Raw genomic sequence first — 27,823 nt, forward strand, 5'->3', positions numbered from 1 at the left:
CATAATCTCAGTCTGAAGATTCTACAAAGTAAAATTTAAAAATTAAAAATAACAAAAGGTGAGAAAACTGTTACCAAATTGTTACCAAATTTGCATGTTCAAATCTGCTGCAAAAACCAGGTGTAGATAAAAGTATATAAGATAATGTTATATATTTAGAGAACCTCCATGTCGCTTCGATCCTAGCAGGATTTCTTTCTTCAAGGGCTGAAACTGAAAATAGAATATGCAATTTTAATTTACGACTGGACTGCCAAGTTTGAAGCCCATTTATATTATCCTGCTACCTTTCATCTCACCGCCCATTGTTCTGTCTACTTCGAATCAACACATTGTTTAATGTTCCAAATAACCAATTTTTTCCCTGAAGATTATTCCGTTTTAGATACCCGCTCTTTGTTTACGTTTTGTCGGCAATTTTAGAAAAATATTAATTAATCAGCGACGACCGAATAATAAACGCCATAACATTTCGTCACTCGGACACTAAGCTCGATTATTAATCCCATATCCAAAGGATTTTGTTTCGACTTTCAGATCATTAATTGACTCTTCATTATAGTAATATTTCAATGAACCACGTTGCTATGGGATTTTAAATTTGAAATATTTATGAAAGATCATAATCAATAAATGTTAACAATGGATTTAAATGGACCAGAAGCTCAATTCCCTTTGGTCAAAAGTGTAATTCTACTCATTTTTTTGCCTCTATTAAACCTCAACACTTTAAATTCAATATTTTGAATGATGACGTCATGATTTAAAGTTGAAATTCAACTGTCGTTTGGAAGAGTAGGGACTTATTTTAAACGCTATAATCGTTCAATATATAATAAAGAGGTTGTCATCCTATCTCTGCATGGTTTTGAGAAGATTTAAAAAATTGGTATTTTGGTCGAAATTTGATAAAAATCATAAGGGTATAGCCTTACAAAATGATCCAATTTGGACGAAAAATCGAGGTTTTCAGGATTAAGCATAGTCGTGTAGAATGGATTCGTATGGATCAGAAGCTCATTTCCCTCCGGTCGAAAGAGAAATTCTACTCATTGTTCCGCCTCTTTATTCAATATTTTGAATGATGTCGTCATGATTTAAAGTTGAAATTCAACTGTCGTTTGAATGATAAGGGACTTATTTTAAACGTTATAATCGTTCAATATATAATAGAGGTCGTCATCCCATCTCTGCATCGTTTTGAGAAGATTTAAAAAATTAGTATTTTGGTCGAAATTTGATAAAAATCATAAGGGTATAGTATATCCTTACAAAATGATCCAATTTGGACGAAAAATCGAGTTTTTCAGAATTAAGCATAATTGTGTAGAATGGATTCGTATGGATCAGAAGCTCATTTCCCTCCGGTCGAAAGAGAAATTCTACTCATTGTTTCGCCTCTAACTTCAATATTTTGAATGATGACGTCATGATTTAAAGTTGAAATTGAACTGTCGTTTGAAAGATTAGGGACTTATTTTAAACGCTATAATCGTTCAATATATAATAAAGAGGTCGTCATCCCATCTCTGCATCGTTTTGAGAAGATTTAAAAAACTGGTATTTTGGTCGAAATTTGATAAAAATCATAAGGGTATAGCCTTACAAAATGATCCAATTTTGACGAAAAATCGAGATTTTCAGATTTCAGCATAATTGTGTAAAATGGATTCTATGGATCAGAAGCTTATTTCCCTCCGGTCGAAGGAGAAATTCTACTCATAAGATGTAAGATATAAGAATCTTTATTGGCCATAAAAGGAATTGGAGTTCACTCCATCTCAGTATAACATACATAAAACAGTCATAAAAACAGTCATAAAATCATTGTTTCGCCTCTAAATTAAATATTTTGAATGATGACGTCATGATTTAAAGTTGAAATTCAACTGTCGTTTGAAAGAGTATAGGGACTTATTTTAAACGCTATAATCGTTCAATATAAAATTTTACTTACTGATTTAATATTCAAATTAGTTTGTCTTTTGTTTTAACCACTATTATTTTCTGATTATTAATAAGAGATCGGAATCCGTCCTCCGCATAATCTTGAGAAAATTTTAAAAACCGCGATGTGTTGTAGAAATTTGTTTGTAATGGCTTCATATGGTTCAAAAACTCATTTTAAAACGTCCTTTAAACTAGACATTCCACCCACACCAACATTGGGAAGGCAGTACACCGTTTAGAATTTTGGGAGATTTGTCTTGTCGCATCGCTGATTTCTTTGTTTACAGAACACACACGCCACACGTGTTTTTTATTCAGACTGAGGACCCATTATTCGATAACAATAGGATTCTTCAGAGGACGTAGCTGTTATTGTCAAGTGACGCCTGAGGACTTGGAATTCCTTTGTTCAGAATACAAAACATGTGCACAAGTGTATTCATCCGCACGCGCATATATTCTGTACGACACTTTTTCAATAATCCCAAATCATGAATTGAAATAAAGCAAATATGGTTATTTTGGAAGAAAGTAGATCTCAGGGATAATGTTGTATTACAGTCCACCCACTTATTTCCTGAAATTACACGAAACGAGGTTAATTAGTATTCTAAGAAGTGTGCAGTGCTTAGAAAACCAACACATCGAACAAAATTTCAATACCGAATCGGATCGTCCATTATTAAAATAATCCAGGGAGTTAATGGTGCCTACTCTCTCATGTGACATTTCAAAGAGATATTACTAATCACATTGGAAGCATCTGACTTATTATACGTTCATATCACTCAAGGTCATTAATGCTACTGGAATGCTCCACTCGAAGCTTCGTTTATAAATCCCGTGTTTGCAATTTTCTCCGCGTTCTACCCGAACAGCCCAGTCTTGATTCTTGATTAATGAACATCCTCATAAGCAAACTTGCTGTCCCGGATGTGTAACTTAACCCTGGTCATTGGTAACTTGTCACGCATACACACCAAAGTGTGCACAATTCAAACAATCTCTCCTGGGGCACCACAGTGCACCACAGCCACGACAGCCACGTGTCCCCTGGGGGACTTCCCACAAACCGGCGCACGCAACTATATTTACAAGTCACCTCGCAAGTCCCCATTTATACACCTGGGTGAAGAGAGGCAATGGAGATAAAGTGCCTTGCCCAAGGACACAACGCAGTGATCTGGCCAGGGCTCGAACCTGTAATCCTTAGATCACAAGCCCACTGCCTTAACCACTTGACCACAACGCCCTCTTGTAACTGCGCTGCTTCAAATTCACGTTTTGATGGCAAGTTCTGTGTTAGGCTCGGAATATCCGTCTTCTCTACAACTGATGACAAATAATACAGTAAGTGTTTGTTTCGGTTAAAAATACTATGGTTCTGAGTTCATGACCGACGCAGTGTTTATAGTTCATATGATCGCTCCAATATTGCGCTTGAGAGTTAATACATCTAAGGTTCTCTTCATTATCAGAACACGTGTGAAGAATGATACGATTATATTAACTGACATTGGGCCTTGACCTTCAGTTCTTTTTGCAATCATCATACATCTTGTCGATAATCTTAATGGTTTTGGGGGTAGGCCTCATTGACCCTCACAATAACTACACGAAAAGGAATCAACAAACTATGAGTTTCATCACTATACATTACACTCTGCAGCATCTTACACAGCCATACCCCGCTCATCGGCCGCGAGCTATGTTCCCTTGTCTATTAATTGTAGGTATGCCTCCCATATACTGTCCAATAAACAGTGGGTTTGTAATATCTGCTTGATAGCATCCTCCGCGCCCCAGGCATCCGAAATATCATTTGCTGAAAACTGTGGGGGAATCAATTAGGTTCAAGCCATCGTTGAAATATATCTGGGCTCCAGGCGGTTGAATAAGAAACACTACATTAGAGGGGTTCCATTCATGTTGTAAGACTACAAGATAGCATCGAGAACCGAAAGACAATTCACTTCTGAAGTGTTTTCTATGGATACTGGGGCCGTTTGTCATGTCACGAATCCACTACAAGTCTCCAACAGGCCTTAAATTAACCTTTAGGTATTTCTTATCAAAGCAATGATCACATGGTATACCGGGTATAGTTACGATTACAAACGATGTAATAATAAGTTGGTTAAATGGTGTTAAATATAAATCCAATTTTGGGCGAAAAGATATTTGGTTGTCTTAATATAGGGTTGCCGCACTGTCAATATAAATGTTAAAATTTATTTCATTTTTCACTTGAATGTTAATACTAAAACCACAAAACAAGGTTGGAAAAATTATTTTAAAAAAATAGATTGTTGTATAAGTTTGACGGATTGCAAAACGTAAATTGATTTTTTTTACCGGATTAGATTCGTATAAACGCAAGTGAATATTTCGTTTTTTATGTATCAATTATATATTCCATGATAAATTTTTCAAACATATTTAAATGTCGTTATTAACGTTTCATCTTGCTAGAGCTAATTTTCATGATCGATTCCATTCTTGGGTTATCCGAAAATTACATTCTTCAACGGAATCGATATGCGGTTAGACAGTATTAGCTTTTATTAGACATGAATGAAACGTGAAACAAGTTTTGTATACAGAGATTATTGGTTAGGCGTCATAATCATCGTATGTATAATGTGGTAGGCAAACACCAAATCGTAACACTATAAGACAATGTATTAATTTCTGGTCATCTACGCACATATATTTGCTCTGTTTTTCTCTTTATTCTTTGAAGACGTGTATATAGTTAAAAAATTACTTATCCATGTGAAATCCTTGAGAGGAAAGTATCAGTTCAAAACTTACGAAATCAGGGATCACGATTGACATATGCGATTGATATATTAAATATTATTATTATAGAAAATGTAACCGGAATAGTACATGGCTTGATCAATTTTTACTATGAATAAGAGACAACCGTTAATCAGTATAAACTGAAGTGTGTTGTAACACCGTAAGACATGTTAGACCTGTCAACAGATGCTACTGTGGAAGAATTCCTCACAGACGAATTTATTACTCAAAGGCTGTTTCAACCAATGACTGGTTAGGAGTAGAAACAACTGTCCTTATGTTTGACTAGTAAGTATACCCTGTAAAATTGGTACAAATTGTAGATTTTAAGCGTTTGGCAGTAAAGTGTCATCCACTTCTCTGTAAGTCCAGTCAAACATGCATAGGATTGTATGTTTAATATTTTATGTTTGTAAGTCTTTCACAGTAACAACTACGGTACTCATAAATGTAACACATGTTACGAAAATGTAATACATATCAGTTTAACTGATTAACGGGTACTCAACTTTACCAGTTTTAGCTGATAAAGCCATGACAAGTGGATGAAACTGTTCAGTTTAACCTAAGCTTTTCATTAAAAACGCGCCTGAGGCAACACGGTAAATTCGAAGCGCTCGTTCGCCGAAGAATTACGATAAATGTCACAATGTGTTTTGTGTGTCGCATTGTTGATAACATTCGTTTTGGGAATTAACCTTCCAGTGACTCGTTCGCTTCAGAATTGCCGATTGTCGTTATCATTCCCTTAGATGCACAGATAAGTGTCGCTGGCAATATGCAATGTTTTCAAGAAATCTTGTTTGCAATGAGTTATCGGACTAGGAATGTAATAGCGTCGTTTGACAAGACTATTCCTATGTAGCTGAGTTTATGATGTCACTGATATCATGACATGAACAGGAATCTAAGCAGAAAACGCTAGTTGATCCAGGCAATGTGACATTTCAGAATGGACTCTTTGATGAGGGGCGCTATGTAACTTTTCGTTGTCAAGTGATTATAATTACCACAATTATAGTCGAATATTTTATTTTTCTTATCGCTTAATATGAAATAATCACACATATTTCACGTCGCGATCCACGAGTAGGAAGATATGTAAAACGAATCTACAGCGTACACACGTTCATGAAACCGTACAAAAAGTTGAAATGTAAAACATTTTGATAATACCTGATCAAAATATCGATTGCAATAATCGTTACATATGAACAAGAAGCCGACAGTAGAAAAATGCAACAGAAAGTGCAAGTTAAGCTATAGCTACAAAACACAAAGCATGGCAAAGGCCTGACTTTTACAATCCATAATTAATGTTACTACACACACACACACACACACACCCATATATATATATATATATATATATATATATATATATATATATATATATATATATATATATATATATATATATATATATATAGATATATTGATAGATACATAAATTGATAGATAGACTGATAGATAAATAGACTGATAGACATAAATAGACTGATAGATAGATATTAAGGATGATCGTCATTCCACTGCAGGCATTTCCCCCTGTATCGAACAATGCTAGTCTATAATAGTTCGCACCCTATTTTGAACGAGGAGACAGTTTCTTATATTTCACACACGATGTTGTACCTGCATAACTTAAATTAGACTGTAAACCCTACGGCCTGCTATATATATATATATATATATATATATATATATATATATATATATATATATATATATATATATATATATATATATAGCTAAAATGGATTTCGTTGAATCCTCACAAATCTGCAAAAAAAAAGCTTGCAATAACGTAATGTTTAGTATTTCGGATATCAAAACTAGGTCGAACAAAAGTTAATCTTAATATCAAAATAAAAGAAAAAACCAAGAATGAAATCAGAGAAACTCATTCCAAGACAAATATCTTGATAAAAAAAGTAGGTCGCACTGTGACTCAGGGAAAACGAAAACACTTTTGAACTGTCTCTAATTTACTAATAGACTTTTATATCGAGTTACTATTTGTCCGTACAGGTGGCAGGAGAATATTCCATACAGACGAGAAATCTACGAAATGTCATCTCTTATGGGATTAACTCGATTTGATTATAACGACGTGGCCGGTGTGAGCAACAAATCACGTCACTCGTACTTTTGAATGGTAAGAAATTACATCTTCCGAAAAGCGAAAAGTAAAGAAGTCATTTATATATATATATATCTTCCTCGTTTTGTCCCCCTTTTATGCTTTGATCTTCCAAAGATAGCATGGCATTTAGCGTTATATCTTGGAAATGTTTTGCTATTACCCACGGTTAGAACTCGCACTCGGTAAACAAAATAGCCGGCAGCCGCGTGTTAGCAGAATATTTACACACCAAAATGCGATCCGATGGCCTAATTTCGCACAGTCAGTTTCAATGATTAATACATTAGAATGGTTATTGTCAGGTGTTGTGCTAGTTCAAGTTAGTGGGATGCAGTTATATAATTACCCACAATTCCCTTTTGTTGGTAGGAAAAGTCACAACACAGATTACGCACTAGAATTAATGGCCGTACTGACTTATAGGCCTATATATACTTGGTATACTTTTTAAATCCAATATAAGGTGTGAAGAGGGTGTTCAACTGGATATTCTTACCTACTTTGTGAGGGCCGACGACAGACCTGATATGATGGTGATCGGGGGACCATAGCCACCGGAGCCCGTGGTCAATTTGGTGGGGGGGGGTGGACCGGGAAATGTGGGATAAAGACTAACTTATTCACATTTTCATTACATAAGTCAGGAAGCATGAGGATTTTCAAATAGGGGCCCAGTGACATCATTGAGACCGGGCCTCCGTGGAGCCAGGGCCCCGTGAGTTGACAAAGGCCGCATCGGCCTAGTTTACGCCACTGCCTACAATGTGTACAATTCTACTGTATAAGCTGTAAGTCTATAACCTATACACATAAACAGTGCATCCCCCACATAGTTAAAAAACTAGGCCATCGGATCGCATTTTGGTGTGTAAATATTCTGCTAACACGCGGCTTGCGGCTATTTTGTTTACCGAGTGCGAGTACAAGTCTACAATATGCAGACTATCCGGATAAGCTTGGTTCTACTGAATATACGCTAAGCCAGTGTATATGTCAACATTAAACCCCACTGATATAGCCACAGTGACATTTCCTTTGTCATTGTATCCGGATACATATATGGATATATATCCGGATACACACACTTCTCAGAGACGCTGATATATAGGTTTAATTATTTGTTTGGCGTATGTACACTTTCGCAGTCGAGAAATTAAGAATTATTTATTAAAATGTTCAGACTGTTCAATTAATGGAAACAGATAGTGATTTTCAAAGTGCAATCGAACGAAGTTTTGTCTCTAAATAGCTCGGTGTTTTTCTCTCTCACTTTATCTCTTTAATTATTGTTTGGCGTATGTACACTTTCGCAGTCGAGAAATTAAGAATTATTTATCAATTGTATTGATTTCACAAGTTCCGTCAAATGTCAGGCAAACGTTTTACAGACAGTTACGTACATATCGTGGGTGGATGCTATAGTTACTCATTGAAGCCCCATAATTATTCGCAGGTTTGCGAAAACATTGCGAACCAACGTGTCACGTCAAGGTTACTAACGGGGGAACCTTAAGTTGAAACTATACCGTTCAGTAGAATGGATTAGTACGTCCGGTCAGCAATGTATAGACTACCTGTTTTGCTTTTGTTTTGAATGTGTCTTTGATGTTACATGTTTGACCCTAAAATCGTAAAAAACGCAGTCCTTCAGGATGGTTATGGTTATGGTTAAGTTTCATTTCAAGTAATGTACAATTTTGTTTTTGAAATGTATGCTTTTGGTTTTTGAATGATTAGTTCTAAAGGAAATGGTCTGTGCAACAACACATTTAAAGTTACATAAATATATATATATATATTATATACATTTATATATATATATATATATATATAAATAAATATATTTATATATATATCAACAAAGGGTGATACAATACATATCAACCGCCAGAATATCCCTTACCTTTCAAGACAAACCGAGCAACCGAGCCAGTTTATCGAATAAGAAACGAAAAGGGTACAATTTGTCTTTCCCGAACGATATGCAGGGTAGTGAGAAATAGTTTTGTCGTTCCCCTTAAGAGATGCATTCGTTGTTGTTTGTTATTCCCTCTTTAAAATGTTCAGACTGTTCAATTAATGGAAACAGATAGTGATTTTCAAAGTGCAATCGAACGAAGTTTTGTCTCTAAATAGCTCGGTGTTTTTATCTCTCTCTCTCAGTCTGTCTACTTTCTCTTGTAACGTTGAGTATTTTGTACTTTTCCCTATTGATTTGCCAGGCTAGATACTACAAGAACGAGCTCCTTTTGGACTAGCTAAATCGGTCTAGAATATCGACAACCGATCGTTCGTTCACGGCACAGAGTCACTTTTAAAGCAGTCTGTGGACGTTGCTTGGTATTTTAAATCACTTTGACCTTTAAAGGTCATCAGCTTTGGCCAAAATGGTCTAGCATGGTAACAATTACTTCATTAATTAGATGTATTAACATGGAACTTTAGTCCCAGCATCCAGAGTGTGTAATTCAGATTTGTGGTGAGTTCATTACCATGTTCTAGCACATACTAGGGATGCACCGGATATCCGGTCCGGCCGGACTATCCGGCCGGATAGTGAGCAATTATCCGGTTCCGGCCGGATATTTTTCAAAATCCGGCCGGATCTTTTTCAAAGTCTGGCCGGATCTTTTTCAAAATCTAGCCTGAATTATTCCTGAAAAAAGGTCTTGGTATTAACTTAAATCAGTGTAAAGTTGTAAACTATTTCCAAAAATTAATATAAACATTCAAAGTAAGGAAAATTAGGTTCAACATGTTTAATTTAATTTTCTCAATGGTCTGACCCACTGTTTCTAAAGATCAACCAAAATAATACAACTATCGTACTTCTACTTCTTTTTAATGATTTTCTTTTGTGTAATGAATAAAATCCGGTTCCAGCCGGAATTTTATTCGGCCGGATTGCATGTACTATCCGGCAAAATCCGGTTCCGGCCGGATCCAAAAAGTTGGATCCGGTGCATCCCTAGCACATACCACAGTTTCCCAAACTCGTACTCTCTCTGATGGGTTCGCACTCGGTGCATTTTTTGAAACTACGTAGCTGAAACTATAAGCTTTGATATACATTACAATGATGTGCAATGTAAAAAAAAGTTCTTCACTATGTTATGCAGTACAATACAAAAGAATGCAGTGCAATGCATTGCAACACAATATAGTGCAATGCGATACGGTAAGTTTCGATACATTAAGTACAATACAATGCAGTGCAATACAACACACTACAGTGTACTCTACTTCAATACAATGCAAAGCAATTCAATACACTGTAATGCACTACACTGTATTACAATACACTACAATACAATGCAAAACAGTTCAATACAATACAATGCAATGCACTACACTGTACTACAATGCAAAGCAATTCAATACACTGCAATGCACTACACTGTACTACAATACACTACAATGCAATTCAATGCACTGCAACGCACTACACTGTACTACAATACACTACAATACAATGCAAAGCAATTCAGTACACTGCAATGCAATACACTGTACTATAATACACTACACTACATTACAAAGCAATACATGTACAGAACAATCAATCGTAGGCTGAAGCATATAAGTGTATCATGATAGAAAAAGGTTACATCGAGAGTATACCCACCTTCTTCAAGTTCTAGACACACTTTCAAAAAACGCAAATCTAAGAGAAGATTTTGAACTCTAAAACATTGTGTATTGCGATTGGCGCAAAATCCTCTACGTTGATTGTCGAAATCCGACTCACACATAAGCTAATATCCCTGAGGTTCTAGAATGAAATATGAGAAAAAGTAGTAATCACTAAAAGTCACAAAAAGTACGTATACTATATGAAATATCAGAGAGCAAAACAACGAATACGATGAAAAGAAATATAAAGAAATAAGAATATGCGGAAGTAACCATCAAAAGTTTTGAAGCTCAATTTTTTTTTTGGCGATTAAGCTGGGTATAAGTTTAGGATAGAAAGTGGGTCCCTTTATATCCCTTTCATAACTAGCGAATACAGTCATCCTAGGAGCTGGTTTGCTCTTTCAAAAAAACAAAAAACAAAAAAACAATTGCTTTATTTTTGAAGGTCGCCAACGTTTTTCAATTTGACAAACAGATCAATCGATGTAGGATCGGTCATACAGAAAAATCACTGTATAGAAAACATGACTGAACCTGGTAGGAATTGAGTTTCTTTAACCCAAGCAGCTACTTCAGTTTCAGCTACTCATTTTTAAGCAGTTAAGGAACACTTTTTAAATATTAAACTAATTTTGATAAATTGTAGATATAAAAACAGCAGCAACAACAACAAGAACAACAACAACAAAAATAATAATAACAAAGAAACAAAAAAAAAACGGTTCGGTTATCAGTTCGGATTGCACTGGTAACACTTTTGCGTTTTGAGATAGGACCCTTCAAACATCTGAGGTTTTGCGATTCAAGTGGGCTGGACTACTTTTTCTAACATGAATACAGACAGTTTTAGGTCAATTCATGAGATCCAATATGTAAACTCATTACGAAATCATACACTTTTGTGGACTAAATAGGAAAACAGGACGATTTTGACCTCAAATAACGTTAAAAACTTTTTACACAAATTTGTCGACGAGACTTGGTGTTATACATGACATCTAAGGGTGGTATGCTGTTTATATGACGTAAAACTATATGATGACATGATCCGCTCTACTGTTGCCAGATGCATAAAAAAAAATTGAAAATAAGATCACCACATCTTTGTCAGACGAAATCTTGAGGATTATGAGGACCCAAAGCTATAGATGATTCCAGCAGGTGTATACGGAAGCTTAAAAAGGCCATAAACATAACAAAGACTTTGCCCTATAAGTTGACTTATTGGGGCAGTTCTCTTATGTTGATGGCACTTTTAAGCCTCCGTATGTGTGTTTAACAATCGACCTCTGCAACCAGAAATTCCTTCAACAACTTAACAGCGTATAACATATCAAGATGAATTTAAAACCTACCCTGTGTCTTCCTTTAACAGTAATAATGTTAGTGATGAAAAACCATATGCATCTGCTTTAAATTGTCTAACATTATCCACTCTCAAGAGTCTTGTAAACAATCGTCGCCCGCTTCAACAACCAGTTGTTGAACTTCAAGAAGCAGAAATGGAATAGATCGTGATATATCACGCGTTATATCTCGCATCTTCTGGAGTCGACCGTAAAACTTCGAATTAAAACAATTCAGTTTGAGTCGTGTTTGGCGTCTCCTTCAATTCAATCAATTTATTTCAGGATTTAAAGCACAATTCAACGTTTCAGGTCAACGTTTCAAAGTCTAAACGCAATAACATTGAAAAGAAAGTCTAAACGCAATAACCTTGAAAAGAAAAAGTCATACCGGAAATGTAGTTTTTTTTTTACCTTTACCGTTTTATTGTACACGCAGTATAGGCGGTTTTCTAAACAATGAACATTTTGTGTAAAGTGCTTTTGGTAAAAAAACGAAAGAATAAAACTAGTTACCTGGTCTTAGCCAGAACAAGCTAAAAAACTGTCTCTTTTGGGGTTGAATTTTCATAAGATGGGATACCGTCACAAAATAAATCAATAAGCAAATTAAAACTTAAGGTACGTGAAATTACATGTTACTTAACTCCATCAAGGTCGCGAAAGGAATGTTAAAGGTAGGCATAAATGTCTAAAGGGTGCATATGAAACAATAAAACATTTCTTTATTAAAATTTACACACAAAAAACAAATACACAAAATTCTTCAACTTACATTGTCTTGTAACGAAAATTATTTACAAATAAAAAATGAAATGGTGGGACTTGTTTACTTAATATTTCGTCGTCGTTTTTTTTTTGGATCAAAGAGAAAAAAACATTGGTAATTAAAACGAGTAAATGAATAAACAAACTATAATGCGAGTACCAATTGCGTATATGAGCTTAACTTCGATTGGTCAAACATTTAATTAGTAATGATAATCAAACAAGGTGCAGACGAATATATTGTGCAAAATTAGAATACCAAAAGTAGGCACCATCTTTTGGTGTTATTTATCAGTGGGGTTTAACTTACAGACTTTAAAAAAAAAACAGATATACACACGTAATGCATCTGTATGTTAAGATTCCTTGCGAGACTTCTAAAAATATAAACATCGGGGTTTTATATGATCCTATAGAGTAGTTGCTTATTTTTATTTTCGTTTCCTATAGCATTGCAACTTTTAGAAATGAATAGATTTTCCAATTAAACAAACAATTCCAAGTAAAACTTTTTTTCATCTGCTAAGGAGAATGAGTTTGATTGAACTCAACAGTTCCTTAAGAATTTATTTACAATTTTTACCAAAAATGACGCAAAGTATATATATATATATATATATATATATATATATATATATGTAATATATATATATATATATATATATATATATATATATATATATATATAATTAAATAACTATATATATATATATATATATATTCTATCCCTTTTTGCTTAATTTGCAATAACTGAAGCCCTCCTTTTTTTTAACTATTTGAAGTCGATAGATAAATTGATTCTAAATTTATCCAAATAATATATAATAAGTCACTGTTTCAATAACTTATAACCATTAGCCATTGTTTGGAAAGGTTGATCCAAGAACGCAAGACATTTTTCTTACAAACATTCTATAATTAAAATTCTGAACATTCCAATTTTTTCGATGAAACCTTCGCAGCTGAGAAAGAAAGGTGAAAAAACTGTCATGTCCTTTTAACAGTTGTCCCATAGGTCACGGACTTACTGACTTGGGGGCATCCAAGCACTTACTCAAATTCTATACCACGTATCAGACACGCAAACACTTGATTAAGAGATTGCGCCACTTAAATAATTGTTTCTCTTTTGACGTGACTGAAATAGATAAACACAAATGTGAAAGGGTAATATAGGGCATTTTTATTTCCAAGTAAAATCTGAAGATTCGCAAAAACTTGATTCGTGTATGTGAATGATATAACTATGCAGTTTTTTTTCTACCTGTTTGTAGGGGGAACAACTTCCGATTAGTTCTTTTCTTAAGGTTTTTGTCATTTTTTTATTTTCATATTCCCTTGCAAATCTATCACTTGTATTTTGGAAACTAAATATAAGGAATACAAAATTATCTTGGCTACAAGTCAATCTTTTGCAAGATGAACACATCTTCGTGGAGAGAAATTTTGTGATGGCATGTCTTTTGGGGTTATCTGGATTATATTTTACTGCTGATATGTTATAATATAACCATAAAAGATAAAGTTGATTGCAGGCAATTTTTTCCAAAGTGTTCACCATTAAAGTATGCTCATTGTCCAAAATGATCCTTTTAAGGCTAAATTTATGATGACGTCATTCCCTCAGTTTTGACATAATTGGTAATGGAAATCAGTTTCTTCTATACATTTTCATTATTGCAACAAAAAATGCTCTTTTAAATTTCATGTAAACAAAGGTTGGAGGAAGCAAGAACCACGTCCTTGAACAATGGTTAGGGCATAGTTAACATTGTTGCCCCACCCCCGCCCACCCACCCCACCCCGTTTTTGTTGTTGATTCCTGGCAATTTCATCAAACCTAAACAAAATCACACTTTAAGTTTTATCTAACCTAAAGTAAGATTACAATTGTTGAAAGCAACCAGACATTCTTCTGCTACGTTTTTTTTTTTACACCAAAATGAATATTAATAAGTATGTTATTGAAATATATTCAAATACAACACTTCCATTGCCCAGACATTTCTTGTTATCAAAGACGAACAAAGAGCAAACAGAATTTCGAAAACGTTGAACCTTTTTCTAATCATGATTTGAAATTAAAACTTGACTGATTAAATTTGAAATGAAAATTGACTAATTTTCATATCGATGAGAAATTAAAGAGTCGATCAAAACCAGTGCAAAAAGCTGCACAGCGTTCAATAAGATAGGCTGCAGGAGCTGCAACATCCCCTGCAGCAAGGCTGAACCAATAACAAACAATAGACATGACCTCGACAGACCAGCAGCGCGTAACGTGCTTAGCCGCTGTGCCGATTGTGCTAAGCTGTACAACAGTTGCACAGTGTTCAAGAATATAGCTGCATCGGCTGCAACATCCCCTGCAGCAAGGCTGAATCAATAACAAATAGACAAAACCTCGACAGACCAGCAGCGCGTATTGTACTTAGCCGCTGTGCCGATTGTGCTAAGCTGTACAACAGTTGCAGAGTGTGCAAGAAGATAGCTGCATCAGCTGCAACATCCCGTGCAGCAAGGCTGAATCAATAACAAACAATAGACATGACCTCGACAGACCAGCAGCGCGTATTGTACTTAGCCGCTGTGCCGATTGTGCTAAGCTGTACAACAGTTTGCACAGTGTGCAAGAAGATAGGCTGCAGCAGATGCAACATCCCCTGCAGCAAGGCTGAATCAATAACAAACAATAGACATGAACTCGACAGTCCAGCAGCGCGTATTGTACTTAGCCGCTGTGCCGATTGTGCTTAACTGTAAAACACAAGCGATTAATACCTATACTACACGTCTTGGCTGAAGGACGCTGCAGCCCCCACAGCTACTGACTTTTGACCTAGTACATACTTATCTAGACCAACTGACTTCTGTGTAACTGCCACAGTTTTTTTTTCTCTAAGATAAAACTCGAACGACATTGAAAATGCCCAAGGCAAAACCCAAGTAGACGTTTTCTCATCAATGACTGCAGGAATAACAGCACTGAAAATAGCATGCAATCACATTTAAAAGTAAAATTTTGGAGTTGTAATATTTTCCATTTCTTATTTAGCCATTCTCCTTGTCCTAATACAGTCACGCTATTATAGTATAGCTCTTTTGTTGATTTCCCAAAAGTTTTGAATAAGTTTTAGGGGCTTGCAAAAAAACAAAAAAACAACAAAGTTTCAAATTTTATGAATATGACTTTAAACAAAAAAATATATAAATGCCAAAGGAATTGTTGCTATACCTGACAGCCAGCCAGCTTGGCTGTATTAAGACAAGTAGCTGAAGTCACTGTGGAATATAACTTTAGTTACCTTAAAAGCAACCTTGTAATTCTGGTAAAAATTTCGACACTTTGCCATGATGAAAATTTCCACTTTTTTGAGTTTGTTTATCAGCTGTCATGAATCGTTAAACAAAAACAAAACAGATTGAAAGGAAAGAGAGAAAGAAACCAAACAAATCCTCATGATAATAATATGAGATAACAATTAAATACGGAAAATTGAAATGAACAACAAATTTCTCAGGACTCAAAAAAATCATAAATTCATTGAAAAACTGGAAAGATCAAATCTAACACAAATAGCAAACTGAGTAGAAATCATAACTCATATTATGTCTGCTAACTTCTTACTATAATGTTAACTACTTACTTGTAAATTTTGGTCTCCTGCTGCTGTATTTACATTTGAAAATAATAATAATTTACAAACAAAAAACTTGTTTGTATTTATTAAAGGTCATCCATTTGATATTGACCTCAAATTTATTTAACACACCCCCTAAAATTGTTTTTTTTGGGGGGGGGATCGGGAATGCAATGTTCTTTATTATCTTCTTTGTTGGTGCAAACTCTCTAAACTGGATGAAACCATGACAACTGCTTTAACGGAGCAATTTTACATTTCGAGGTCAATTTTAAGCAGCCAACAGAGACTTTTTCAAGCTTAGGTTACAATTGATCGGACTAAAGGCAGCACCAGCAGCCTCTGACTGTTTGTTTATACCAAAGAGAATAATAACGAGGAATTAATGAATTTTGAAACCAACTGGAATAATTCCTAATTTTGTTTCTTGTTACTGTTAATTCATTACTGGTAATTAAAATTGACAAACACCAGTTAATTTCCTATATTGTTTTATACGGGATTCTAGTATGGGGGAGCAATCTGTATGAAACAATCGGTATGAAAATCATATCGGTTTTAAGTTGAGAATGTTGAAAGGATTAATGTCAAGTCTGACATTTGACAATTTCTTCTTGAATATTCTTGAATATGAAGTTACGCAAAAAATGGCAGCTGATACCCAAAAGCTTTATTTAAATTCCTAAAGTAATCTTCCTAACGATTAATTCCTTGGATTCCATTTGGAAATACGTCTTCTGGTTACCTGAATATGTACGTTCTCTGTATTTTCAATATCATCTAATATGTCACTGGTTTATTGGCAAAAGAAAAATCTTTTCCCACTGTGGGTATTAACTTAGATATTATAAAGAAAGATTTTGAATATCATCTAACATGCCACTGGTTTTTTGGCAAAAAAAATATTCTTTCCCAATGTGGGTATTAATTTAGATATTATAAAGAAAATAAAGCAAAGAAAATATATTTCTTTCCAGCTAAAATGACATGATGACATCATTCATTTCACTGTTGTGAGATATATTCGGCAAATAACCCCAAAGATTTGCAAACAAACGTATAGCCTAATTTTGGCCAAAAACACAACAAAAAAAAAACTATTAGGATGTTATTCTGACTCAAAGATGCAGAAAATATCCATCAAGTATTGTAGAGCAATCAATTTTCTGCCACCTGACCTGAATATCACTTTAAGTTTCCATACTGAGGAAAGAATGAACCTCGTCAATAGATCTATATATATAGCAATATAGCATATAGAATATAGCAATAGATCAAACGAGAAACAGAGTCCTAAATGGTCAATTCACCAAATAATGCAACACATTCAGCTTTATTTAATACCCAAGTGGGGAACAGGGTTGCCAGTTTTCGGTTGTGAAATCGGCCAGGTTAGCTGCTGAATCAGGTAAATAGAAAAAACCCCGCCACATACGAAGTTGGTGTTATTTTTTATGAAAATTGACCCTGTATATGGATAAGAATTGGTGTCACATTATCTGATGCTATGGAATGAACATGCCCAAAATTGCCCATATTTTTTTTTTTTTACTAACGATTAGCCCTATAGAATCAATGTTCTTTGATGGAATTAGGCAATTTTCAGCTACATTTTTTGGTCTTCAAATTGCCAGGCCATTCCAACGCAAAAAGAGTAAAAAAAAAATAAAAAAAAATAAAAACATGCTGTTTGGCCGGACTTTTCATTTTCCTCCAGCCAAGGAAATTTGAAAAAAACCCTCAAACTTGCCATTTTCGACATTTGAAACGTCAAACTGGCAATTCCTGGTGATGAGTCTTTTTTAGACATCACATATCTTCCTACAGGTGACTACTTGAATGTTATTTAAGACTTTCACAAACACACACATCTACGAATCACTACCACATGGAATCCATCATTAAATTTTTGCCTCCTTGAGATACCTGTACAATATATTGTGTTCTTTCACAATCATTCTAAGTTTTCCTGATGAAAGGGAGCCAGCAACATGCATTTATAAATAAATGACTCACTGATTAACAGACAAAACTTTAACTTGACTAAATTACTCAAACTAGGTCACAGGTGTTTTAAACTGTAACCAACTACGAGCAGCCCCTTGTTTCTCTAGCAAAAAAACCCACCTTCATTTGAAATTCATCAGCTTCGTCATCAAAGCTTTGACCATTTTCTTTTACCATGTCAAACCTACAATTATGTACACTCTCTGTACTACTTAACTGCATGCACAGCCCAGCCACTATTCAGTCACCTGTTCTTACAAAGAAGTTGATAATTATATTTAACTGCTGTAGACTTCCATGATGCTTCTTGTTCTTCATCCTCCTACTTCTATAACCTTCGGGTATAATCTTCTTTTGCACCACCGCCTGTAAAAAGCAAGGCGAAACAAGAGGCTGCATCAAGACTGAAGCAGAATTTGCAAGTGAAATTATCTTTCCTTTTTTCCCCCTCATCTACATCAAACATGATGATTAAAAAATAGGGCAAGACTTTCACTGATACTACGAGCACACTGTTTCCTCTTACTTTCACTACTTAAAGAAACATGATATTTAAAAAAAAAAAATATCCTGCACAAACCAAAAAAGGGCAGGGGTAGCAGGGAGGGGGTGGGGGAGGTGTATGAAGGGTGAGGACAAGTTCCCCCTCCCCAGTTATGCACAAGGAAAGAAACATAAAAAATGCTCTTTCATAAATTATAAGTATTCCAAAACGGGCAGGAACAGCAGGGAGGGGGTGGGGGGAGGGGGACTTTGAAGGGGAGGGTATAAGTTCCCTATCCAGTAACACACAAGGAAAGAAACATCAAAACTGCTCATTTCATAATTTACAAGTATCCCTTTGTGGCAATAAAAGTACCATTTTGGGGGGTTACTTTTTAAATAAAAAGTGTTTTTACTAAAAAAGTGTATTCATGTTGAGTAATGATTTAAAAAAAACTGTGTTTAGAAAGTGCCCTTTGGTTGAAAAAAAACATGCAAAACTTTGTGGTTTTGTCCCCTCAGAGTAAAGAGTGACATATTTTCGTATACTGTCCCTGCAAGTTTAACACCTCCTTCCCCCCTCCACCCACCAGATTCAGTACCTTCTTCTGCCTTGAGGAGCGAAAGATTATTAGCTGGTCCAAAATATGAAGCAATTAATAACTCTGTGATTGTAGAAAGTGAGCAGGACCAAACGCATGCATAAATGTTATATGAAACTGTGTTTTGTATTTTAATTAACATTCAAATTAACATTCTCAATGTAGTTGTATTTTGCCAATATTTCATCAACTGTGTGTAAAATACTGTACAAAAACGAATCATTGCTTCTACTAGATTATCTGCGAAGACAGATGCTTGAAATGGTGAGAACCTCGAGTGTTTCTTTGCACATGTTGTTACTGTACATACATTAGCATAATCCAATATGGATGCACTTACCGTAACCAAAATGAAACATACAGATGCTATTTTCCCCTTCCCCCTGACCACTTCTTGTCGATGGCCTTTTGTACTATGTTTTGAAACTTCATTGTAAACACTTGTTTGTAAATTCCAACTTGATTTACTATATTAGTCACTAAACTATTCTTGAGAGGTTTCGTGTTTAATTTGTAATACTCATGTTTCGTATGGCATCATGATCTTGTATTTTGTTATTTTGAAACATCAAATTACCTCTGTCACATGTCAGTTTTACTGAAGACACAAAGTCACCTAAAACAAAATGACAAGAAAAAAGAAAAAGCAAAGGTCACAGCTGTTCTTTAGCGGCCTCTTTAGACCCAAACACAGGCATACAGCTCAATTACAATATTTTATTGGAGGGCTGCTTAAAACTGTTTTCAATGCTTGAAAGTTACTGTTGATCTGAAGTCGAGCTATGGCCCCCATTGGGCGAGAAGCAGCCCGCGAACAGTTGGGAGTAGAGCTGAGTGTGGTCAGCCCAGAGTTGGGGAGGGTTTGGTCCCAAGAGATCCTATCCACAGCCTTCAACCACATACTTGATAATGACACCACTCTTTTTCACTTGCCCATTGGTGGCAGGTAGGGGTCAAGAAAAATAATTCAAACTGAGCTAATATGTCACAAGTAGTTTTAGAGTGGGGAAAGAGATTTCGGGCAACCCGTCATGTGGGAGGGGCTTCGGTCCCAAGAGAGCATAAACCGCAGCCATTCTCTAGCTCATGTGTACTGTATGTTGCATCCTTCAAGTTTATTTAGCAAAGTTCTACCTTTCTTTTTTATCACAACCCATATGGCAAAATAGTTTAATTTGATCACGATCCATTGATCCTTTTAGATTTTGGATCAATTTAGATTGAGCTTGATCTAGAGTAACAAGGTTAAATAGGCTTGCTGTTTATATGTTTGAGGTATAAACACTGTTTATAGGTTTGAGGTAAATACTGTTTATAGGTTTGAGGTAAACACTGATTCTAGGTTTGAGGTCAACACTATTGATAGGTTTGAGGTCAACACTGTTTATCGGTTTGAAGTAACACAGTTTGAAGTAACATTTTGAGGTTAACACTGTTTATAGGTTTGAGTCAATACTGTTTATAGGTTTGAGGTAAACACTGTTTACAGGTTTGAGGTCTATAGGTTTGAGGTAAACACTGTTTATAGGTTTGAGGTCAACACTGTTTATAGGTTTGAGGTAAACACTGTTTATAGGTTTGAGGTAAACACTGTTTATAGGTTTGAGGTAAACACTGTTTATAGGTTTGAGGTAAACACTGTTTATAGGTTTGAGGTAAGCACTGTTTATAGGTTTGAGGTCAACACTGTTTATAGGTTTGAGGTCAACACTGTTTATAGGTTTGTTGTAAACACTGTTGATAGGTTTGAGGTCAACACTGTTTATCGGTTTGAAGTAACACAGTTTGAAGTAACACTTTGAGGTTAACACTGTTTATAGGTTTGAGTCAATACTGTTTATAGGTTTGAGGTAAACACTGTTTACAGGTTTGAGGTCTATAGGTTTGAGGTAAACACTGTTTATAGGTTTGAGGTCAACACTGTTTATAGGTTTGAGGTAAACACTGTTTAAAGGTTTGAGGTAAACACTGTTTATAGGTTTGAGGTAAACACTGTTTATAGGTTTGAGGTAAACACTGTTTATAGGTTTGAGGTAAACACTATTTAAAGGTTTGAGGTAAACACTGTTTAGAGGTTTGAGGTCAACACTGTTTATAGGTTTGAGGTCAACACTGTTTAAAGGTTTGAGGTAAACACTGTTTATAGGTTCGAGGTCAACACTGTTTATAGGATTGAAGTAACACTGTATATAGGTTTGAAGTAACACTGTATATAGGTTTGAGGTCAACACTGTTTATAGGTTTGAGGTAAACACTATTTAAAGGTTTGAGGTAAACACTGTTTAGAGGTTTGAGGTCAACACTGTTTATAGGTTTGAGGTCAACACTGTTTAAAGGTTTGAGGTAAACACTGTTTATAGGTTCGAGGTCAACACTGTTTATAGGATTGAAGTAACACTGTATATAGGTTTGAAGTAACACTGTATATAGGTTTGAGGTCAACACTGTTTATAGGTTTGAGGTAAACACTAAAGGAAGTCAGCATATTCATCTGACAACAAATGAACATTTTTCTTTGTCCCCTGGCAAATTTGAAATTGACATTAAAACAAAAATTATGTTTTTCAATCTGTCAGCACTGTGCCACTTCCATATACTGTATATACTGTCACGTAGTAGAATATACCTCTGGGTGGAAGCTGATATCGTCATCTTGCGTTTAGGAAGTTCCAATATCTTCTACATAGCACTGCTATTTTCAGCAAGAAGAATAATTATATTGCCCATGTGTGTCTCCCTGTGCAGGGTATTGCAAGTATTACACAAACAGGTTTAATTTTTCTAAATATTTCTTTTTTTTTTTTTTAGTCAATTTATTTGAACGAAGCAAAAAAAGTATTAAACTCCCTAACAGCAAATCTTTGATTTAAGGACATTTATCATTTTTGTCAAAGCCATTTGAAACTGAAATCCCCATGACAATATAGAATATTAGCTTTCCAAGACTGATTAAATTTCGTTTCAAGATAATTAAAATATTTGGAAAATTGGCAAATTTTGGATTTTACATAAACATTATCAAATTCTAAATATGACAAAGCAACCAAATCTTGAGAACCGTATAAAATCCACATTTGGTGAAAAAAAAGAAGAGAAAAAAGGAATTGAGGAAAAATTACTATTTCCTTGTTCTTATTTTGATTAAATACTTGCAGCTTCGTTAAGATTTTCGACCAAATTGACAGAAGGCTGGTTTCCAACTCATTACGAGTTTCATTTATATATATATATTTATATATAAAATGAGGTCAGTGTCCTCTGCATTCTACTTTTTTAATTAGTTTTAATTCCAGAGATTTCCATTGTCACAGATAAAAGTCAATGCGATAAATATTCAGATTGAGCGGTACACTTCTCTCCCAACACTTTGCTATTTTACAGATGACAATCTCTGTAAACAGAGTACAGTAAATCAATATGTAAACAACCAAATTATAAAACATAAACACCCTCTAACCACCCCCTCACCCCAGCCCCCGAAGATACAATATTTAATTAAAAAGTCTGTAGCATACCAAAGGTCACGTGACCAGTAAACGCCGTAACTAATTAGCAGCCTTAGCCCAGTATCATTACCATGCACACCAAAAATTTCTGAATGAATTTAAGAAGAGAGCAATTAGTCCTACTCTCCTTTTTTTACATTTTGAATTGCATTGGGTTATAATATTTTTACAGCCATCACGGGATAGCACAGATCTGCCTAAATTTAAATACGACATCTGAGTGGCTAAAAATCTTTGGGATAAAAGGGAGTGAGTTATTCACCATTTCATCAAATGTAGACAATTTAGTTTGCCATAGTTTTTTAAAACAAATTTATGTAAGGTACTATCTTATTTTCTCATTTGCGAATCACCTGTTTGGTTTTGGTGGATAATTTTACGCTGGTTGGTGTAATCTTGATGGAAACTATAGGACCAAAAACAATTAATCATACTCTCTTTTCTCTTGTTGACTCTCATTTTAATCTCTCTCCTTCAGGTCGAAAGGATGGCACCACTACAGTAGATTCAGAAGTTCAAGAAAATTATGGCCGGAAAAAAAAACTCTGATATTGCAACTAAACTCCAAGATGGATAATAGCCCCTGCTCGGACTACATATCTATGAATCTGAGACAGGACGAAACGAAGAAATCAAGGCTGCAGCCGAACGTGAGGCCACCCTATCGAGGCTACTTCTACCTTTTGGCTTTAAATGATGGAGTTTGTGAAACCTTTGTCTCGGCCAGGGTTATTCGACTTCCTATCGATCATTCGGAAGCATCTGACACGATTGGCAATCTCGGCTTTTTCGATGGGGTAACGAATCAGGCGCTGAAGTGACCTTTGGAAAAGTGGTGTAGCCTTTTCGAGTACCTGGCCTTAAGGCAATTGACGATGACCACATTAAAAAACGGCATAATTAAAGTCGGTGTTTGTCTTTGCAAAACACACGAAATAGTTTACAGAAAGGGTTTCGCATCAAGACTCAAGAACTGATATAGTGTTCAAAATGCAAACGTTTGTGTATCACTTGAGATAAAGCTAAATTTTTGCCATGAATGTGACTTTCTATAGGGGAGACACACTTGATCTTTCAAGGACAACATAAAGCACATAAGTATGCACAGTGTACCTAAAATCATAATTTGTCATTTACAGGTCATCAGTACTACCCCTCCAGCTCCCCTCTCGGCCCTCCAAATATGCTCACCCTCAGCATTCTACTTCAACCACACCAAACCTAGTTAAATCCAGACTGAAACATTTAATGGTCTATTTTATAAATATATATGTTGGAATACAGTGGTATTACGACCTTGCTTACCGGTTTCGAACCTCTGGACATACATTCAGCGTCCATAGCCTAGCGGTTAGGTTGTCCGCATATAAAGCGGGAGGCCCGGGTTCGAATCTCGGTGGAGGCTGGAAGTTTTATCACTGTTCTGGATTTTCATACTCATTACGTTTTAAATTATATATATATATATCTATATTTCTATATATATAGATATATATAGATATAGATATACATACATACATTTTATATACACACATACATTTCACAATAATTTACAAACACTTTGCAAGTTATTTTCAATTTGGACATGTATCCCTACAGCAGGATCCTTGTCCACAGTAGAGGCGTTTATTTACACATCTGAGTCAATCGAACCATGAAACCTGTGTTATCCTCTAAGGCTAGAGACAACTTGTGGACATGTGCAGTATATGGCAACATGATCTGTTCTTCAAAACGGGTGAAGTGGGACCAGAAATAGAACCACCGCGCATTAGAAGCTGCGGTTTTATCTTTAAACACTACAATACTAATGCTCATCTATACTATACTTACAACCCTTAAGTTCATAGGAAGTACAGGCATATACAGTATATGTATTCACATACATACTCAAGTACAGAAATGGCAGTACACAGTACTGTACTGTAGATAAATAGATATATTCAAGGACAAGAGAAAAATCAGCATAAAAACCGACAAATCACCCAATTTGAGCCCCCTTGAGATGGAGTATCAACGAAATGTTAAATATTTTAGCTGACTCCTTGAGAAGAAAAAAGGGAAAAACAAAAAAATCTAAACAAAAACAAAGATTTTGTCTAGTTTTTAATGGAGATGCGACTTTTGAAGGAAATTTTTTTTTCACTTCCTTGTTGAAGTATACAAAAAATCTAAAAAATTCCCCAAATTGAGTTTATGAAATCTTGTACTCCTACAACTTTGAATGAATCAAGAATGTTTAAAACAGTAGCAATCAAGAAGTGGGGTGGGGGGGTAGAAATCTAATGCTGGGGACTTGGGGTCTTCACCTGAAGAATTTTAGGGAAATATTCTAGATTTTAGGGATTATTTAAAACTCTTATCTCTCAATGCTTTCTTTTGTTATCTGTTCCAATACAGTGGTCATTTATACCTGTTCATTGTTTATTTTTTGCTTGTCACTCATTTGCTGATACCAAGGATCCAGCTGAAATGATTCCTACTGTAGTTGGATAAAAAAGGGGCAGAAATGTACTCCTACTCAGGGGGGTAGTGGGGGGGTACAACATCAGAGGGGCACTTTCTCATTCCACAACCACCACTCGTTATGCTATTAACCGATACACACCGGCCATATCACTTAAATATATATGATGTGTTAGTATGCTATCAATACTAATATGGTGCACGTGAATAATTAAAATAAAATATTAAAATTAACAAAGGCTTAAGATATCCAAAAGACAGTTCTTCATCAAAGGGGCACATTTTATTTGCCAGTAGGGCATATTTGGAAAAAAGTAGGGGGAGGGGGACGTTCCCCCAGGCTCCTACACTCTTGCTCCTACTGCACACTTTTCAAGGGGGAGTGGAGGTGGGGGGGGAGGGAAGAAATCAGCGGTACCCTCTGTCCCTTGTCCCTGTGTCTATGATACTGTTCATAGAACGATGTGAATTTTAAATGTAAGTTTGCTGGTCATCTTCATAAGTAGAAACATGGTTATTGAACAGCAAATTCCTTCATATCAGACTTTACAAGAGCTAACATAATTTGTCAACCTTTATAAGGATTTTATCACCCTTATGAGGTTAAAATGAACTACATTATTCTGGGTGATTGTTGTATTAAACAGCATCAAGAAATTCATGACACCCCCCTTCCCCACTCCCCTTGGAAAAAACCTCAAAGGCTGCTAAAGCTAACACAGTTTGGCACAAAACTGAAAGAGCACAGGGGAAAATTCAATTTTGCCAACCATCATTCCTTCCACTGATCTGTTAGTGCACAAAGTTACACTCCATCTTTTCTATACCCTACTCGTAAGATTTTGATCAGCTCAACGGTGACTTTTATAGCCTGTCACCGGAGTGTACCCACCGGGCAATAAATTCGTTGATATGTATACATGTATCTGTCAGTTCATTTCTATTATACAGTATAGTATTCTCCTCAAAGTTTTCCGTTGAAAACGCCGAAAAGAACTGTCATAATTTTGAAGGATAAATGAATTTTTCTTAAAATTGAATCTCTCTGTGCTATATAAATTGACATGAAGGCGAGCAATAAGGAGAAAAAGAAAGAAAAAAAAATAACATTATTTCAACCTTTTGAATGTAACATATTGATTATTTATTTAAAACATTTATTTTTGTTTTATTTAAGAAAAAGAGTTATATATACCCGTTCCAGATATCTCAACCTGTCTCCTTGCCTGTGATCGGTTGCCGTGGGCGTCAGCTGGTCTGGATCAAGAAGTTTATGACTGGCTTTAGCGGCTGTTTCATCTCCACCTCGGGTGACGTGACCAGGGCGTATAACGATGACGTCAGGTTGACCAACCTGAGAAAGGTTAGAAAACAGATAGAGACATTGAAAAAGACATCTCTAAAATGATGATCGTGTATTTATATAAAGATGGCAATTCTGGGCCTTTAGGTAGAATATCACAAGCATACACAATTTATGGTAACGTTTCCAGGCTTTATTCTTTCTGATGCCTCTGTACCAATTTTCACGCATGTCCACTAGCGAGACCGTAAGGTAAGCTCTCGGGGACAGAAGAAAAAGACAAGAGGGAAGGTTCAAAACCGTACAGTAGAAGGAAGTGTAATAACCTACCTGGAAGAAAGGCTTAATGGTTAGGATTTCGCAATGCAGTGATAATACAGTAGTACAGTGAACTGAACTTGTTTTTTTATTTTGTTTTTTTGGTAACCTATATAAATCCCAAGAGTTGATTCGGTACAAAGAGTTAAATGCTCATTGCATCCCCTACCGTCTTAGCTACTGTAGATGATCTAAATAAACTTTGGCAAAATATAAACAAAAGCAGAGAACTGATCAAACTCAATTTTTTAGATAAAATTATTGATGTTACTGTACTGTATTTATCAACATAAAATTCCAGAGATATACTGTACCTAGTACAGGTTAGCTTCATTGGAAACAAATTTAGTTGTGGGGTTGAAAACCTAATTATTTGGAATATTTAGCAATTTCCATAAAAGCCACAAAAAAAAAAAAAATTGGATGACAAAATGCAAAGTTTTGGCAATTTGAAGCTCCTTAAATTTAGTCACCATTTCTTGTATATTTTGGCAAACCTAATGAAATTTAAGTCCAACCAGATTGCATCTGTTCAAACTAAAAAAGTCACCACCTTTTTATTTGCAATAAACAAATTGAATTTTCTTCCACTAAAAACATCTGGTTATTTCATTCTCAATTAAATCATCTATCTTCTACCTATAAAATAAATTGCAATGCAAGAAAGCATACAGTAGTATAAGCTGCATATGACTCATGGTTTGGGTACAAGTAATGATACTTACCTGTCCCGCCCTACTTAAGCACTTTTCAATCTACCCAGCCGACTCGACTGGTAATGCTGTAATATTACTGCAGTCTTTAATCCCAGATCGCGACCCTTATCCCACACTGGGGACCCTAATC

The 27,823-nt window shown here is 35.4% G+C and overlaps 2 protein-coding genes across 2 annotated transcripts in view; both read right to left on the reverse strand.

Moving 5' to 3' along the window:
* Positions 1–16,447: 16,447 nt before the first annotated feature.
* The window catches only part of LOC139974641 (uncharacterized), a 37,498-nt gene continuing 26,122 nt past the window's right edge, over positions 16,448–27,823 (reverse strand). The window contains exons 8-9 of the mRNA XM_071981867.1: positions 26,552–26,710; positions 16,448–18,665 (exon numbers count right to left, since the gene is read on the reverse strand). Coding sequence (XP_071837968.1) covers positions 26,605–26,710 — 106 coding nt within the window. The 3' untranslated portion in view covers positions 16,448–18,665; positions 26,552–26,604. The remainder of the gene's footprint in view (positions 18,666–26,551; positions 26,711–27,823) is intronic.
* Positions 20,639–27,823, reverse strand: part of LOC139974640 (uncharacterized) — a 199,104-nt gene continuing 191,919 nt past the window's right edge. The window contains exon 7 of the mRNA XM_071981866.1: positions 20,639–20,658. The gene's annotated coding sequence lies outside the window, so the exon portion shown is untranslated. The remainder of the gene's footprint in view (positions 20,659–27,823) is intronic.

The sequence above is a fragment of the Apostichopus japonicus genome, chromosome 10, assembly GCF_037975245.1.
Source record: "Apostichopus japonicus isolate 1M-3 chromosome 10, ASM3797524v1, whole genome shotgun sequence".
Lineage (NCBI taxonomy): Eukaryota > Metazoa > Echinodermata > Holothuroidea > Aspidochirotida > Stichopodidae > Apostichopus > Apostichopus japonicus.